Source organism: Halichoerus grypus, chromosome 5, assembly GCF_964656455.1.
Source record: "Halichoerus grypus chromosome 5, mHalGry1.hap1.1, whole genome shotgun sequence".
In the NCBI taxonomy this organism is placed as follows: domain Eukaryota; kingdom Metazoa; phylum Chordata; class Mammalia; order Carnivora; family Phocidae; genus Halichoerus; species Halichoerus grypus.
Window position 1 is genome coordinate 180,514,751 of NC_135716.1, and position 13,182 is coordinate 180,527,932.

Below are 13,182 nucleotides of genomic sequence, written 5' to 3' on the forward strand. Positions count from 1 at the left end.
AGAACAACCCCTTTTCCAACGGAGGTGGCAGTGTGGGCTCTGACAGAGGACTCCTCCAAAGGGACAGGGTCCTAGGCCTGCAGCGAGAACAAGCGGATGACAGGAGGGCCTCTCACCTCAGGTCCAGTCCCTCCTGCTTCCACAGAACATCCATGAGCTGGATCATCTGAAGAGTCAGCATGTCCTGGCGGAGGTCTGGGCAGCCGCCCCCGGAAGGAAAAGCACGAGCTTCTGGTGGGCTCTCCGCTCCCAGCCAGGCCCAGGCCCCGGAGCCCCGGGACCCCATCTCCAGGCCGCCCTCCCCATCCCCCCACCCAGCGCAGCACGGGTCGGGGGCCAAGGCCTCCGCGGCACTCTGCCCCGGGGCCCAGCCTGCTCACCGTCCCCGTTCTTAAAGATGATGCCCACACTGCCGTCACTGCCCGCCTCCTCGTTGCTGTACATCACCCACAGGGGCTTCATCTTGGAGTCCATGAAGGTGCACTGCTCCACGCTGCGGGCCGGAAAGCAGTCAGCGGTGGGGGGCGGGGCTCAGCAGGGCGGGAGGAGGCGCCGGGGGCTCGGGGCTCACCAGACTTCAGCCAGCAGCGTGCTGGGGTCCAGCGGGGACTGCAGGTTGGAGAGGGCCTCCAGGTAGGTCTCCTGGCGTATGCACAGGTGCATCAGCTCCTTGGTCTGGGGCTTGGTCGTCTTCTGGGAGCTCACTTTGACGAAGTCACTCAGGGCCTTCAGCTTGCTCAACGCCTCCCCCTGGCAGGGAGCATGGGCCGGTGGGTGGGGAGGGAGGCCAGCAGGGGCAGGCTCTGGGCCTCGGCCCCGCCCCGGGGGCTCCAAAGGGCCCGACCCCCGCAGACAGAGCCTGGCCCAGGGCAGGGACTCAGGGCCCGAGCCTCACCTGCTTCATCAGCACCTTCATGTGGTGGGTGCTGCCCCGGCAGTAGGCTTCCATGATGAGGCCAAAGCGCAGAGCCACGGAGGGCACGTGCATCTCGGAGCTGGACGGACGGAGGGAGGGAGGGGAGGACGGCTGAGCCTCGCGCCTGGCAGGGCCACAGCCCCGAGGCCGGCAGGAGCGGGAGGCCGGCGGGCCGGGGGCCCCTGGTCCCCAGGGCCCTCGGGGGGACACAGAGGCCCTGGCGCGTCCATTACCGGAGGTGCCAGAAGAGGAAGTGGCCGATCTTGCGGTTGGCCAGGGCGCGGTCCAGCAGGAACTTGGTCAGCTCGCAGTCGAGGTAGGACTCGTACTTGAGCACCTGCACCAGCTGCAGCAGGTACTGGAAGAGCTCGTCGTCCCTGCGGAGGAGGGAGGCCGGCCTCACCTGAGCGGGGCCCGGGCGAGGTCCAGTCCTCACCGGGCACGGGCTCCGCCTTCCGGGGGCAGCGGGGGCCAGACCGCCCTCCCGAGGAGCAGGGAGCCCCGGGGGCCTCACGTCAGCTTCCGCAGAGACTTGATGGCGAAGGAGCCCACGTGGAGGTCGGGGAAGCTGAAGTCCAGCAGCTCCAGGGCGCTCAGGACGGGCAGCTCGGGCCAGGAGCACAGCAGGTAGAGCATCTGCGGGGAGCCGGTGGTCAAGGTGCGGGCCGGGCAGGAGGCCCTGCCCCCCTTCCCCCACCCCTCCCCCGCCTGTCCCCCCACCTGGGCCACATCCTCGTGCTTGTTCCACTTGGTGACCAGCAGCAGGCGGGCCAGCGCCTCGGGGAAGCGCTCCTGGACCTCGTGCCGCATCTTCCACACCAGGTCCTTCTCGTGCTCGTACAGCTCCCCGGAGCCCCGCCGCTCCAGGATTTCCCGCAGCTGTAGCTGCTGAGGGGTGCAGGCAGGGTGAGCTGCGGCCCAGCCTGGCGCCCCGCCAGCCCCGGGCCCCGGCTCACCTCCTCCTCACTGAAGCGCCCGTGCTCCCCGTGCCGCCCCAGCTCCAGAATCTGCAATGAGTGGCCCCATCTCAGCGGAGACCCCGGACCCTGGGCCAGCCCTGGCAGGGCCCCGGGGCCGGCGGGGGAGGGGGGAGGGCACCCCTGACCTTGGGAGCCTGCGACTCTCAGCGGTGAAGGCTGTCCTGTGCACAGCATCCCCGCCTCCACCCCACAGATGCCAGGAGCGTCTCTCCCACCAGCTACGACAACCAAAAGTGTCTCTGGACATTGCCCCAAGTCCCCTGGGGAGCCACGTGGCCCTGACCGAGAACCACTGCTCTAGAGCGCATGAGGGTTCTAGAGAGTTAAGGAAGTCCCCGACTGTGTGGGTGACCAAGCCCCATCCCTGGGCAACTCAGGGGATGGGCGGGGGGGACCCCAGAGGCAGGGTCAAGAATAGTCATCTTTAGTCCCACAGCCTCTGGACCATCCCAGACCCTGGACGGCGAGGGGGCTGACCTTGTCCAGGGTGGGGTAGTACACAGGGTAGGGGGCCACCTCAGGGAGGCAGATGACGAGGGCCGCAGCGCTCTCCGTGTTGGGGTTACTCCGCACTGTTCCTGTGGGGTTCAGCAGCTCCCCTTTCTCGTCTGGACACAGGGACAGACGGGAGTTGCCCGGGGAACGCCACCATCCGGGAGCCCGCTCCCCTGCGCCTCTCCCTTCCGCCCGGGCGCACCTGGGACGGACGGCCACATGTAGAGGCAGCATTCCCCGGTCTTGAGCTGGTCCTTGTAGTCGAACAGCATGAGGTTGGCCCAGGCGATGGGACAGTCCTGGGAAAGAGCACGGGCAAGTCAGGGCCAGCGGCGGAGGAGCCAAGCTTCCCTGCCCTCACCCAGACTCCCTGCGAGGAAGGCAGCAAGGTCAGCCACCTCTCGGCTCCCTTCTGCTCCCAGAGGCATCCCTACTGCCGGCTTCTTGAGAATCCCCCAAACCAACCACACCGGCCCCGGAAGGCTGGCCCAGCTCGGCTGTGGGGTAAGTCGGCGTGGCTCAGTGGCCGGTCACATCCTGGGCCTGGTGACTCAGGGCCCACCCCCCATTCCTTCCCTGCCGGCTGCTGACTCAGGACACCCTGCTCCCTGTGAGGACAGCGTGCTTGTCCTTCCACCCCAGAGAGCGGCCTCCAGGTTCCCAGGTGCCTCCGAGTCACCCTGCTCACCAGCCCTGGGACCCAGAGCCGTCACGTGGCAGGGATGGTGGCCAGGGTGGGAGGGAGGGCCGCCCCCATCCCCACCCCCGAGGTGCACGCCTGCTGGGAGTGGACCAGGAGCGGCGAGTGGCTCCCGGAGGCCTGGCCCCAGCCTCCCAGCCAGCCCCACCCACCGCCTTCTTGGACTTCTTCTTGGTGGAGCGAGCCTTCTTGGCCTTCTCGATCACGGCGTAAAGTGCAAAGCAGAGACGGGCCATGCGAGGCAGGTCGCAGATGTTGATGTCGAACTCCAGCCGCTGTTTCCACACGGGCTCCGAGCACACGCTCACCTCCGAGCTGGACACCGTCTTGCACAGCGTCTCGTTGCCGTGGAAGAGCCCAGCCTGCACCACCAGCTGGGGGAAGGGCGGGCGTCGGTGCCAGGCGGCAGAGGCCCAGCCTCCCTCTCCCCTCCGAGGTTCTCCCACCCACTTAAGGCTCAAAGCTCCTGAAACGTCCTTATTTCACATGGGTCTGAATCCCACTTCCCACTCGGAAGAAAGTGGCGCCGAAGGGGGGTGGCTGACTGCTTGAGCGGGACAAGGGGCCACAGGGTGAAGGGAAGGGCACCATGGGCACTATGCATGGGCTCCCCACGACTCTGTGGGACCCCAGGGCATGTCGCTTCCCTTCTTGGGGCCTCAGTTTCCCCACTGGGGCTTGGGAACTCCAGGGGCCCTTCTCGCTCCGATACCCACGAGCTCCCTGCACAGCTCAGAATCATATGAGCCCCGTGAGCAGGCAAGGATTTCATGCCGCCTGAACACCCCTACCCTGCCTCCTCCCACTGCACCTTGACAGCCCTCAGGGCCCAGCGAGAAAGCTGCCTCCATCCAGGGCTCCAGGATGCCATCAGGGAAACCCAGCCCCGCCTGCTTGTGAAATCACCCCGACAAAAAGTGCTCCACAAAGAGACTGGACCTCTGTGGACCCAAGCGTAACATCCAGCAAATGGGACAATGAAATAAGCACCTCGCTAGCTGTCCTGGGGACGGAGGGAGATGGGGTGTGGGAACAGCCCCGAAGCGAAGCGGGTTTGGCCCCCAGGGGTCCAGGCGGCACGCCTCCCAAGTGCCCCCTGGGAGTCCCAAGGCCCCGGGGCCCAGCCAGAGCCGCTCCTCTCCCACAGTTGTCACCTCCCAGACCCTGCAGTTCCCACATCCCTGGGACTGGGCCTGGCCCCACAACTTCCACCTGAGTCAAATACCCAGAACTTGCTGGGCCTGGTTTCTACGAATTAGCCTCTCTGGCTGGCCAGCCAGCTCCCCTCCCCCCTTCCTGTTTTGAAGCGGCTCACAACCACCCCAGGCAGGGATGCTGGGTAATGTGGTCAGGTGGCTTTCATGTGACCCCCCCCTTCTTCCTCTGCCATCCCTCTAGACCACAGCCACCTTGTTTGTGCAGAAAACATCCCCCCTCCCCCCAGGAGCCCCCTACCTTCATCCGCTCATCGGCATTCACTTTGCTGCCCTGAATCAGCTCCACGCGGAAAGGCTGCTCCAGGGACCACAGGGACAGGGAAGAAGGCTGGGGCGGGCCGGAGGGGGAGAAGCAGGGCCGTCAAAGCAGAGGAATCCAGGGGAGCTCCCGTGGCTAGCGCCCCTGGCCCCTCGCAAGGCCCGTGGGTGGGGTGAGTGTTGCTGGTTGGGGATAAGGTTCAGGTGCCCGCCCGCAATACCAGCTGCTTTGTCAGAAAACCTGCCATGCAGCTGCCCCAGGACCCCCGAGCTCTGCCGGGCATGGCGTTCTGTCTCTTTCTCCAGTACAGGGGGCAGGAGGGACATGAGAAGGGCAGCCCGTGAGCCGGGCCTGGGAGCTGCCCCGGGAAGCTCAAACAGCACCCGCTGCCCCTGCACACTGGTGTGGTGGTGGAAGGCCAAGCTCAAGGCCCAGCTCTCAACACTGACCCACCAAGGAGCACGAGACAGGGGCCCTGGACCCACTGCCAGCCCGCAGCATTGCCACTGGGCTCTAGGGTTGGCCGACAAGGGGGAGGAAGGGATGGAGGGGAGGGGAGGCGGAAGGCACCGGCTCACCTTCTTCATGGGAATGGGGGGTGGTTTGGTGCGTGGTTTCTGGACTTGGGGGGCAGGGTCGCTCTGCTCGTCCCGCATGGCCAGGATGGACGAGGAGTGCACCATGGTCAGGTGGGGGGTGAGCCCGCTGTGCAGGCAGCTGCAGATGTACTGCGATGGGGGGGGCGGAGTGAGTGGCCGATGGGGCAGCCCCAACCTTGTCCGGGTAAGGGGCTCCCCGATGCTGACCACCGCCAGTCCCAGGCCTTCCAGGCCTCTCCTGCTGACCCTTCTGCCCTCACCCACTTCCTGAAGTTGGAGCCCTCCTTGTGCCCCTAGGGAGGGCAGCTGAGCAAGGGGACCCCCAAAGTCCCAGCTCCCTACACCCTGCAGGCCCCAGGAGCGTCCCCCCTTACCTGGAACTGGCACAGGGGGTAGCTGCCATACAGGTACTCGTGCTTTCCGTTCACCTGCAGCGTGTAGTCCTCGGGCTGCTCCACCAGGGGCTGCCGGAACACGGTGGCCTTCTTCCGGAGCGCACAGGCCATCAGCGCCAGGGGCACGTCCTTGGTGGACACCTGGAAGGTGAAGCTCTCCTGGGGGGAGGAGGGAGGGTCAGCCCTCCACCCTCGTGCAGGGCCCATGGATTCTGGGTTGCAGAGGGCGGCGCTGCCTATTTGTCTGGAATAGCCCCCCCCCCAGCCCCCCGAACGTGAGGCAGAGTCTGATGAAGGCACACGGCCAACACCCCGGAAATCGTTATTGAATGAATGAATGGACCCACGACCAAGGCCATCGGGTCATTCGGCCTTGTCCAACTTGCCTGGTGGGACGTGTGCCCGAGCCCCTCACAGGCATGGGTGCCCCACCAATCCCCCCGGTGCCCCTGGGAGGAGAGCGAATCTGGGGTGCTGGTGGAGGGCTGGGAAGTCTCACGGGAAGCAGCCCCCTAGTGGGCCCCGGAGCCCGCACGCTGCCAACGGGCTCACCTCGCTGCCCTCAAACTTGACGTTGACCAGGAGGGCCCGGGTGGGGACCCGCGCGGTGCCGGCCCCCCAGCTCCGGGCCGAGGGCTCCAGCTGCAGAGGGAAGCTGTACTGAAGCCAGGCCTCCCAGCCCAGCTGCTGCCGGCGGGCGGCCGCCTCCTCGCAGAACTGGCGCATCTTGGTGCGAAAGGCATTCACTTCGGGGTCATGCAGGGAGTCGAACTCATGGAGGCCTGAGAGGCGGGGAGGCTGGGTCAGCGCGGGGGGCCGGGGGGGCCGGGGGCCGGGCGCCGGGGCAGGCTCCGCCCGCGCGCGGGTCACCTTTGCCGATGAGGAGGCTGATCTGTGAGTTGACCAGCTTCTTCACCCTGTCCCCCTCTCGGGCCACCAGACGCAGCACCGGCAGGAAGGGCTGGATGTCGCAGAGCCGCCGCTGCTCGTCCTCCAGTTCCTGCTGCTCTGCGGTCTGGTTGACGCAGGTGAACACATAGGCCTCGGGGTCGCTGAGCATGTGGAAGAGTGGCTCATATTGGGCTCGGTGCCACAACACCTGAGGGGACAGTGGCCGGTCAGCCCCTCCAGCCGAGGTGAGCAGGGCCACAGGCAGCCACGAGGTGGCTGGGGCTGGCCTCAGTCAGCCCTGCACGACCCTGACCAGAGGGCAAAGCCAAGATCCCCAAACCCTGTCCTCTCCTGACCCCTTAAGTGATGACCACATGGGACCCCGGGAGTCTCTGTCGCCGCCCTTCTGTGGAGGGCGCCTGGGATAGGCTAAAAGCCTGTCCACAGTCTCCCCTGTATGTTACCCTTGAGAGACGGCCGGCCGGACATGACCTCCAGGCACCCCCCAGCTAATCGTTCGGGGGTTCATCACCCTGATTTCCAAATGTTGGCAACGAATTCAGAAAAGCTGAACACACGGAGACAGCTGTCAAACCCTCTATGGGCTGTGTTCAGCTAGGGCGGTCAGTGGGTGCCCTCAGGGCAAGGTGTCCCCAGGGACCCCTGGGAGAGCCATCTAATGGTCAAGCTTTATTGCAAAGGTGTTCACCACTGAGTCACAGAGAAGACAGAAAAAAGAACAGTCCTATTCTTCTTCCATGACGGATGTATAATTATGGTCCATCAGCACAAAGGGATAGCATGGGGAGCATGACCCAGAATCTAGGGATACCTGTATGAACAGGCACAGAAGGCTCCGAGAGACATGCTAAGTAGGAAAAAACCCCAAGGTATATAACAGCAGATATAATTCAAGCCCATTTCTGTAAAAACAACTCGAATAAACATCATAATGAATAGAGACGGGGATTTGACAAAAGGAACTATGGTTTGCAGGCAAAACCTGGTCCACTCCCAAGTTGCTAGAAGACAGCCATGCCCACTCATTTACATGGAGTCTAAGGCTGTTCTGGACCCACACTGGCAGAGCTGAGTGGTTGCGACAAATACCAGAAGGTCAGCCAAGCCTCAAATATTTACCAGCTGGCCTCTCGGATAAAGAAAAGTATGAAGAAACCGAAGGCAAATTGGGGTGTATGCAGGGACCCATGTGTTTTGCATTTCTGTTCTGTTGGAATTGTAGTAGGATGCATGTATGGTTCAGGAAAATCAGATTACCCTTAAAATAGAGTTAATCACATGAAAAAGATGTTATAATGTTAACTCAGGGGAAAAAAAAAGATCTCAAAGTTCATAATCAGAATTATCACAAAAAACAACACTCCATAGAAAACAGGAAACACCCGAAGTGTTAACTGTGGTTGTCTCATAAGGGCTGGATCACAGGTGATTTTTTTCCTTCTTCTACTTTTTCCTATTTTCCCCAATCAATGCGTCCATATTACTTTTGAAATGGAAAACAAAAAAGAAGAAGAAATTTAATTTAAAAAAAAAATCTCCCAGGAAGGGGAGATTAAAAAAGCAAAACAAAACCTCAAGGATGATCCACGATCCACTGCTTCTTTCCTTTTTTTTTTTGTTCTACTCCCAAGTATAAGCTTTTAAAATTCTGAGCTGAGGTCTTGTCCTCTGGCATGACCCACTAAATCCCACACTTCGCAAGTGGGACAAGCCCGCTGCAAGATCACAAGACACTCTCTGCCAAATACTTTCCAGATGTCTAACCCTTTGACTCAGTAATCCACCCTGAAAATTATTCAACAGAACCCAAAACTATTTCCAAAGATGACGTTTACTATGATGACAGCTCTACAGAGAAAAGACTGATAAGACTCTTTTAAGTGGCCAGGGCTGGGGATCAGTTCCAGAAATGATAGCATAGTCATGGAGAGAAGAAAAAGCCACAGCCCGAGGCTCCCACTGGAATCTAGAGAGGGTAATCCTGCCCCGATAAAGGGAGAAGCTGAATTCAAAATGCTAGCTGGGCTCTAACTATAAGCTTGCAAACAAATTTTAGATTTTTTTTTTTTTTAATTTTTTTTTTTTTTTTTTTTAAAGATTTTATTTATTTATTTGACAGAGAGAGAGAGATAACGAGAGCAGGAACACAAGCAGGGGGAGTGGGAGAGGGAGAAGCAGGCTTCTTGCTGAGCAGGGAGCCCGATGTGGGACTCGATCCCAGGACCCTGGGATCATGACCTGAGCCGAAGGCAGACGCTTAACGACTGAGCCACCCAGGCGCCCCAAATTTTAGATATTATTTATCTTTTGAAATTGGTTTTATAGGATCTCAAATCTGAGCCTGAGCATCTGTCTGTCTGTCTTTCCCTCTGAGTTCCAAGCTCGAAGGTCGGGATCGTACCTTCTTGATGGTGCTGAGGTTGGCATTCCGGGACACGGGGAAGTTCAGATAGACCCCGGTGGGCAACAGGAAGTCAACGGCCACACTCTGATTCTCCTCCTTGGTCCAGAATTCCATGGGGCAGTCAACCCCAGGGGGCATCCTGCTCTTTCACTTCTCAGACCCTGCTTGTCCTGAAAAGGAAGGAAAGGCAAAATGAGCCATCCCAAGTGTGCTGGATGAATCCTTTGAAAGGATCCTCTGGAAAGCAGAATGTCAGGACCTTTGGCGGCAGGAGGGTCCGGAAGGAGTCTCTCCCGCGGGTACCTGAGGCTCGCCTCCCTCTGGGCCTCATCCTGCCTGGGGTGGCTTTATTGCCCCCCAGACCCCACCTCCCCTCTCATCACACCCTGCATCCCTCACCACAGTGGCCCAAATTCAAGACACCAACAGACCCATTCGAAATCATTTTTTCTCAGGAACACATACACGTGGGAGACCCCTCCATGACCACCAGCTGGCAGCCACAGGCAGGGGATGGCAGGGTCGCTGGTCAGACAACCCAGGACTCGAGAAGGACCAAAGGATGCAGTTCTTGGAAACTTTTTCTTTCTTTCTCTTTCTTTCTTTCTTTCGTCTGTCTTTTTCTTTCTTTCTTTCTTTCTTTCTTTCTTTCTTTCTTTCTTTCTTTCTTTCTTTTTCTTTCTTCTTTCTTTCTTTCTCTCATATTTTATTTATTTATTTGACACAGAGAGAGAGCACAAGCAGGGGGAGAGGCAGAGGGAGAGGGAGAAGCAGGCTCCCCACCGAGCAGGGAGCCCAATGCGGGGCTCGATCCCAGGACCCCGGGATCATGACCCGAGCCGAAGGCAGCCACCTAACTGACTGAACCACTCAGGCACCCCTCTTGGAAACTTTCTAACCAGAAATCAAGTGGCTTAAAAACGGCTTTGGTCATCAAACAATTTGTTGAAATAGCTGAATCATACCAAACCCCCCTCAGTCATACCCACTCCTCAGTAACAAAATGCTATAGACACAATTAAAGGTCTTTCGAGTATCTCCCCCCCTCCAGGCTACCACCATCTGGATTCTGGTTGTTTATAATTTCCATGCATGTTTTTATACTTTGATTATACTAATATGTATTCACAAACAATTCCCAATATTTTTGCATGCTTTCAAACTTCCCATGAATAGGGAGTCTTCTGCAACCTGCAATCCACATTATGTTCTTTAGGCTAATCCGAGGGGATACATGTAGCTATGTAACTCCTGTGTTATTTTGCTGTGTCAATAAACCACAATTTATTTACCCCTCCTCTTGTTGATGACCCTCAGGGTTTGTTTCCACTCTTTGGTTATTACAAACAATGCTACAATGTATATCCTTACACACCTCACTTTGTGTGTATGTAGAGTGGGGATGAGTGTTGTCCAAAGAAATACAATGCGAACCACATGCATAATGTCAAAGTTGCCAGTAGCCACATTCAAAAGAAGTAAAAAGATAAAAATTAAGTTTAGTCATCTATTTTGCTTAACCCAATATATCCAAGATATAGTCATTTCAAAATGTCCATCAACATAGCAAAACTACTAATGAGATATTTTACGTTCTTTTGGGAGGGCATGAAGTCTTTGAAATCTGGTGTGCATTTTCACTTAGAGCACATTGCAGCTTGGGTACTAGATTTCCATCAGAAATACCTCATCTATATGTCAATGTCATACACTTTACAGATGAAAAAGGAGGGCCGCGGACTCAAGTTGCTCCAAATATACTGAAAAGTTTTCCAAGAAACGAGTTGAGTATCCATTCTTACATTTGAATGAATCAAAATGAAATAAACTGCTTAAAAATGTTATTCCTCAGTCACTCTCCCTCATGTCCAGTGCTCAAGAGGGACACGTGGCAGGGGGCCGCCACGCTGGACCGCACGGGTCCAGGGGAACTGTGGGATCACAGCCATACCTAGGACAGCTAGACCAAGACCCTGAGCTTTACTAAAGTAAAGGTAAAGCAGTGGTGCCCGTTAGCAACGGCACCAGCGTTGTCCACCGCTTCCTCTCCACATCTCCATCAGCGCTTGGTATTGTCCAATTCACTCATTTCTGCCAATCTGATGGGCACGGAATGCTCTTTTGTCATTTTAATTTGCATTTCCCTGATTAGCCATAAAATGTTTATCTTCTGCAAATAGCCTGCTTATAAATTTTGCCCATTTTTTTCCTGTGGGGTTGTCTTTTCCCTTTGGTTTATAGGGTTTTTAAAAATATACTCTAGATTCAATTCCTCTGTTGATTAAATGAGTTGAAAATATCTTCTTTTGGTCCAAGTCACCTTTTCACTTTGTTTATGGTGCCTTTTTTTGGTGAGGAAAAGTTTGTAATGCTGATGTAGTCAAATATTGTCCTTTATGTCAATTTTTATTCTTTCAAAAAAGATTTCCTTACCCTAGGGTCACATCCTCGGAGATTTAAATGACTTTGAAAAATAGTTGAAAGAGATTGTTTAGTTTATGAGAGATATTCTTTTGAGGGCTCTGCCAATAGGGCCCAGACCTCAGCCTTGCAGAAGCGCTGGATGCAGAATCTGCCTGGAGCTGCAGGACATGCGCATCACGCTGGTGCGACCATGTTACCACTGCTGGGATCCACTTCCTCTGATTGTAAAACCACATCCTACTTTGGGTTCCTCTTTCTGAGAATGGCCAGGCCAAAGGCTTTCCTTTTGATTCAAAATGTAGGAGGGGGGGCAGGCAGGAATCCTCGAGAATCCACTTACAATGCTAAATGTGCTTTGGCCACGCTCAGGAAGTCAGGGGCACCTTCGGCCACTCGATCCCGAGGCCAAGATGAACACATGTAGCATGAGCTCCTTGGGACTCCAGCCAAAGGGGTGGTGCCTGAGACAAATGCATCCCCTTGCTCTTCTGCCCCTTAGTGTTGTGGAATGAAGCCTTCAACTACACTTACCCACCTGGGATGCATGGACATACTTTCATGTATAAAGCTCGTGCCTAAGGAAGGAAGACCCAGGATGGTGTTGGCAGCACATAATCAAATGCCAGAGATTCGAGAGGAGGAATAAGGAACCCTCTCTCTTTGCGGGCCCAGGACCCAGGTGCAGCTACTCACAAGCCCCAACTCTCTATGAAGCTCAGACTCATCACTCTGCAACGTACGGGACAAAGATGCCAACTAATCCAGGGACTTTAGAACTGCTCCAAGAATGCAAACGGGTACAACCGCTTTGGCAAAGTATCTACTCTTGGCAGTATCTACTAAAACTGAGCACATGGTGCCCTATGACCCAGCAATTAATTGCAAGCCTAGGTATACACTCACCAGAAACATGAGTCCATGTGCAAGAAGAAACACAAACAAGAGTGTCTACAGCACTGCTATTCCTAATAGCCCCAAACTGGAAACTTCCCAAATGCGCATCCGCAGTATAATGGAGAAATAAATGATGGTCTCTTTTCCCAATGGAATGTTACATAGCAATGAGAATGAACGATCTACAAATACACACAACAGTATAAACGAAGCTCATAAACATGAAGCTGAACAAAAGAAGTCAGGCACAAAAGCGTATGTGCTCATGATTCTAATTATCCAGAGAACACAGGCAGAGCTAATCTATATTGGCAGAGGAAGAGACAGGGGGGAACCCCAGAAGGAGGGCAGTTACCCCAGGGAAAGAGGTATGAGGGGCTTCTGGGGGCTGGTACTTTTCAGTTTCTTGATCTGGAAGCTGAGGACTTTTCACAAACGCAACACACCCTCAGTCCAAGTGGTTCAGCCAAGTTGATTTCACTCCTGGCCACTAGCATGGCCTGAGCCTCAGGCCCAGCCAATCAGAGCCCGAATTTCCCACCCACCCCACCCCCACCCCCGGCCGCAGGGATTGGATTGGAACCAGGAAGGGGGTTCGGGCCCAGCCAATCACTGTGTGTCCTCTCCTGGCCACTGATTCCAGGTTGGGCGTGAGAATGTCAAGTCAGTCCAGGGCGTTTGACACCCGGACTTCTTTGGGTACTGCCTCCCGGGGTGGCAAAAGAGAGAGTATCCACCTAGAGCTGCTGGTGAGCACCTCCTGCTGCTCTCAGGGGTGAAACCTGATAAAATACCACCACGAAGGAGAGGAGAGCTCAGAGTGGAGTGGTGGGGTCCGAAGACACCCTCTGAACCCCTGGAGGCCGGCGTGCCTGACGCCACACTCTATCCTTGGACTTTTCAGTTCTTTCAGCCAAAAAAACCTCCCTGCCTCCCCCCCCCCCAATCTTTTTTTAACTTAGAGCAGTTTGAGTTGGTTTTGGGGGT

At 56.5% G+C, this 13,182-nt stretch overlaps 1 protein-coding gene across 4 annotated transcripts in view; it reads right to left on the reverse strand.

Moving 5' to 3' along the window:
- Positions 1 to 13,182, reverse strand: part of PIK3CD (phosphatidylinositol-4,5-bisphosphate 3-kinase catalytic subunit delta) — a 49,365-nt gene that overhangs the window by 4,653 nt on the left and 31,530 nt on the right. For 3 of the 4 annotated variants that reach the window (XM_036090511.2, XM_078073808.1, XM_078073809.1), the window contains 17 exons: positions 8,875 to 9,047; positions 6,432 to 6,660; positions 6,114 to 6,343; positions 5,541 to 5,720; positions 5,146 to 5,295; positions 4,547 to 4,636; positions 3,244 to 3,465; positions 2,594 to 2,690; positions 2,374 to 2,504; positions 1,873 to 1,923; positions 1,637 to 1,804; positions 1,431 to 1,552; positions 1,150 to 1,293; positions 896 to 995; positions 572 to 750; positions 381 to 493; positions 117 to 195 (listed from right to left, as the gene is read on the reverse strand). In XM_036090511.2, the coding sequence (XP_035946404.1) occupies positions 117 to 195; positions 381 to 493; positions 572 to 750; positions 896 to 995; positions 1,150 to 1,293; positions 1,431 to 1,552; positions 1,637 to 1,804; positions 1,873 to 1,923; positions 2,374 to 2,504; positions 2,594 to 2,690; positions 3,244 to 3,465; positions 4,547 to 4,636; positions 5,146 to 5,295; positions 5,541 to 5,720; positions 6,114 to 6,343; positions 6,432 to 6,660; positions 8,875 to 9,015 (2,426 nt within the window). In that variant the 5' untranslated portion in view covers positions 9,016 to 9,047. The remainder of the gene's footprint in view (positions 1 to 116; positions 196 to 380; positions 494 to 571; positions 751 to 895; positions 996 to 1,149; positions 1,294 to 1,430; positions 1,553 to 1,636; positions 1,805 to 1,872; positions 1,924 to 2,373; positions 2,505 to 2,593; positions 2,691 to 3,243; positions 3,466 to 4,546; positions 4,637 to 5,145; positions 5,296 to 5,540; positions 5,721 to 6,113; positions 6,344 to 6,431; positions 6,661 to 8,874; positions 9,048 to 13,182) is intronic. The other variant, XM_036090512.2, reaches the window with a different exon arrangement.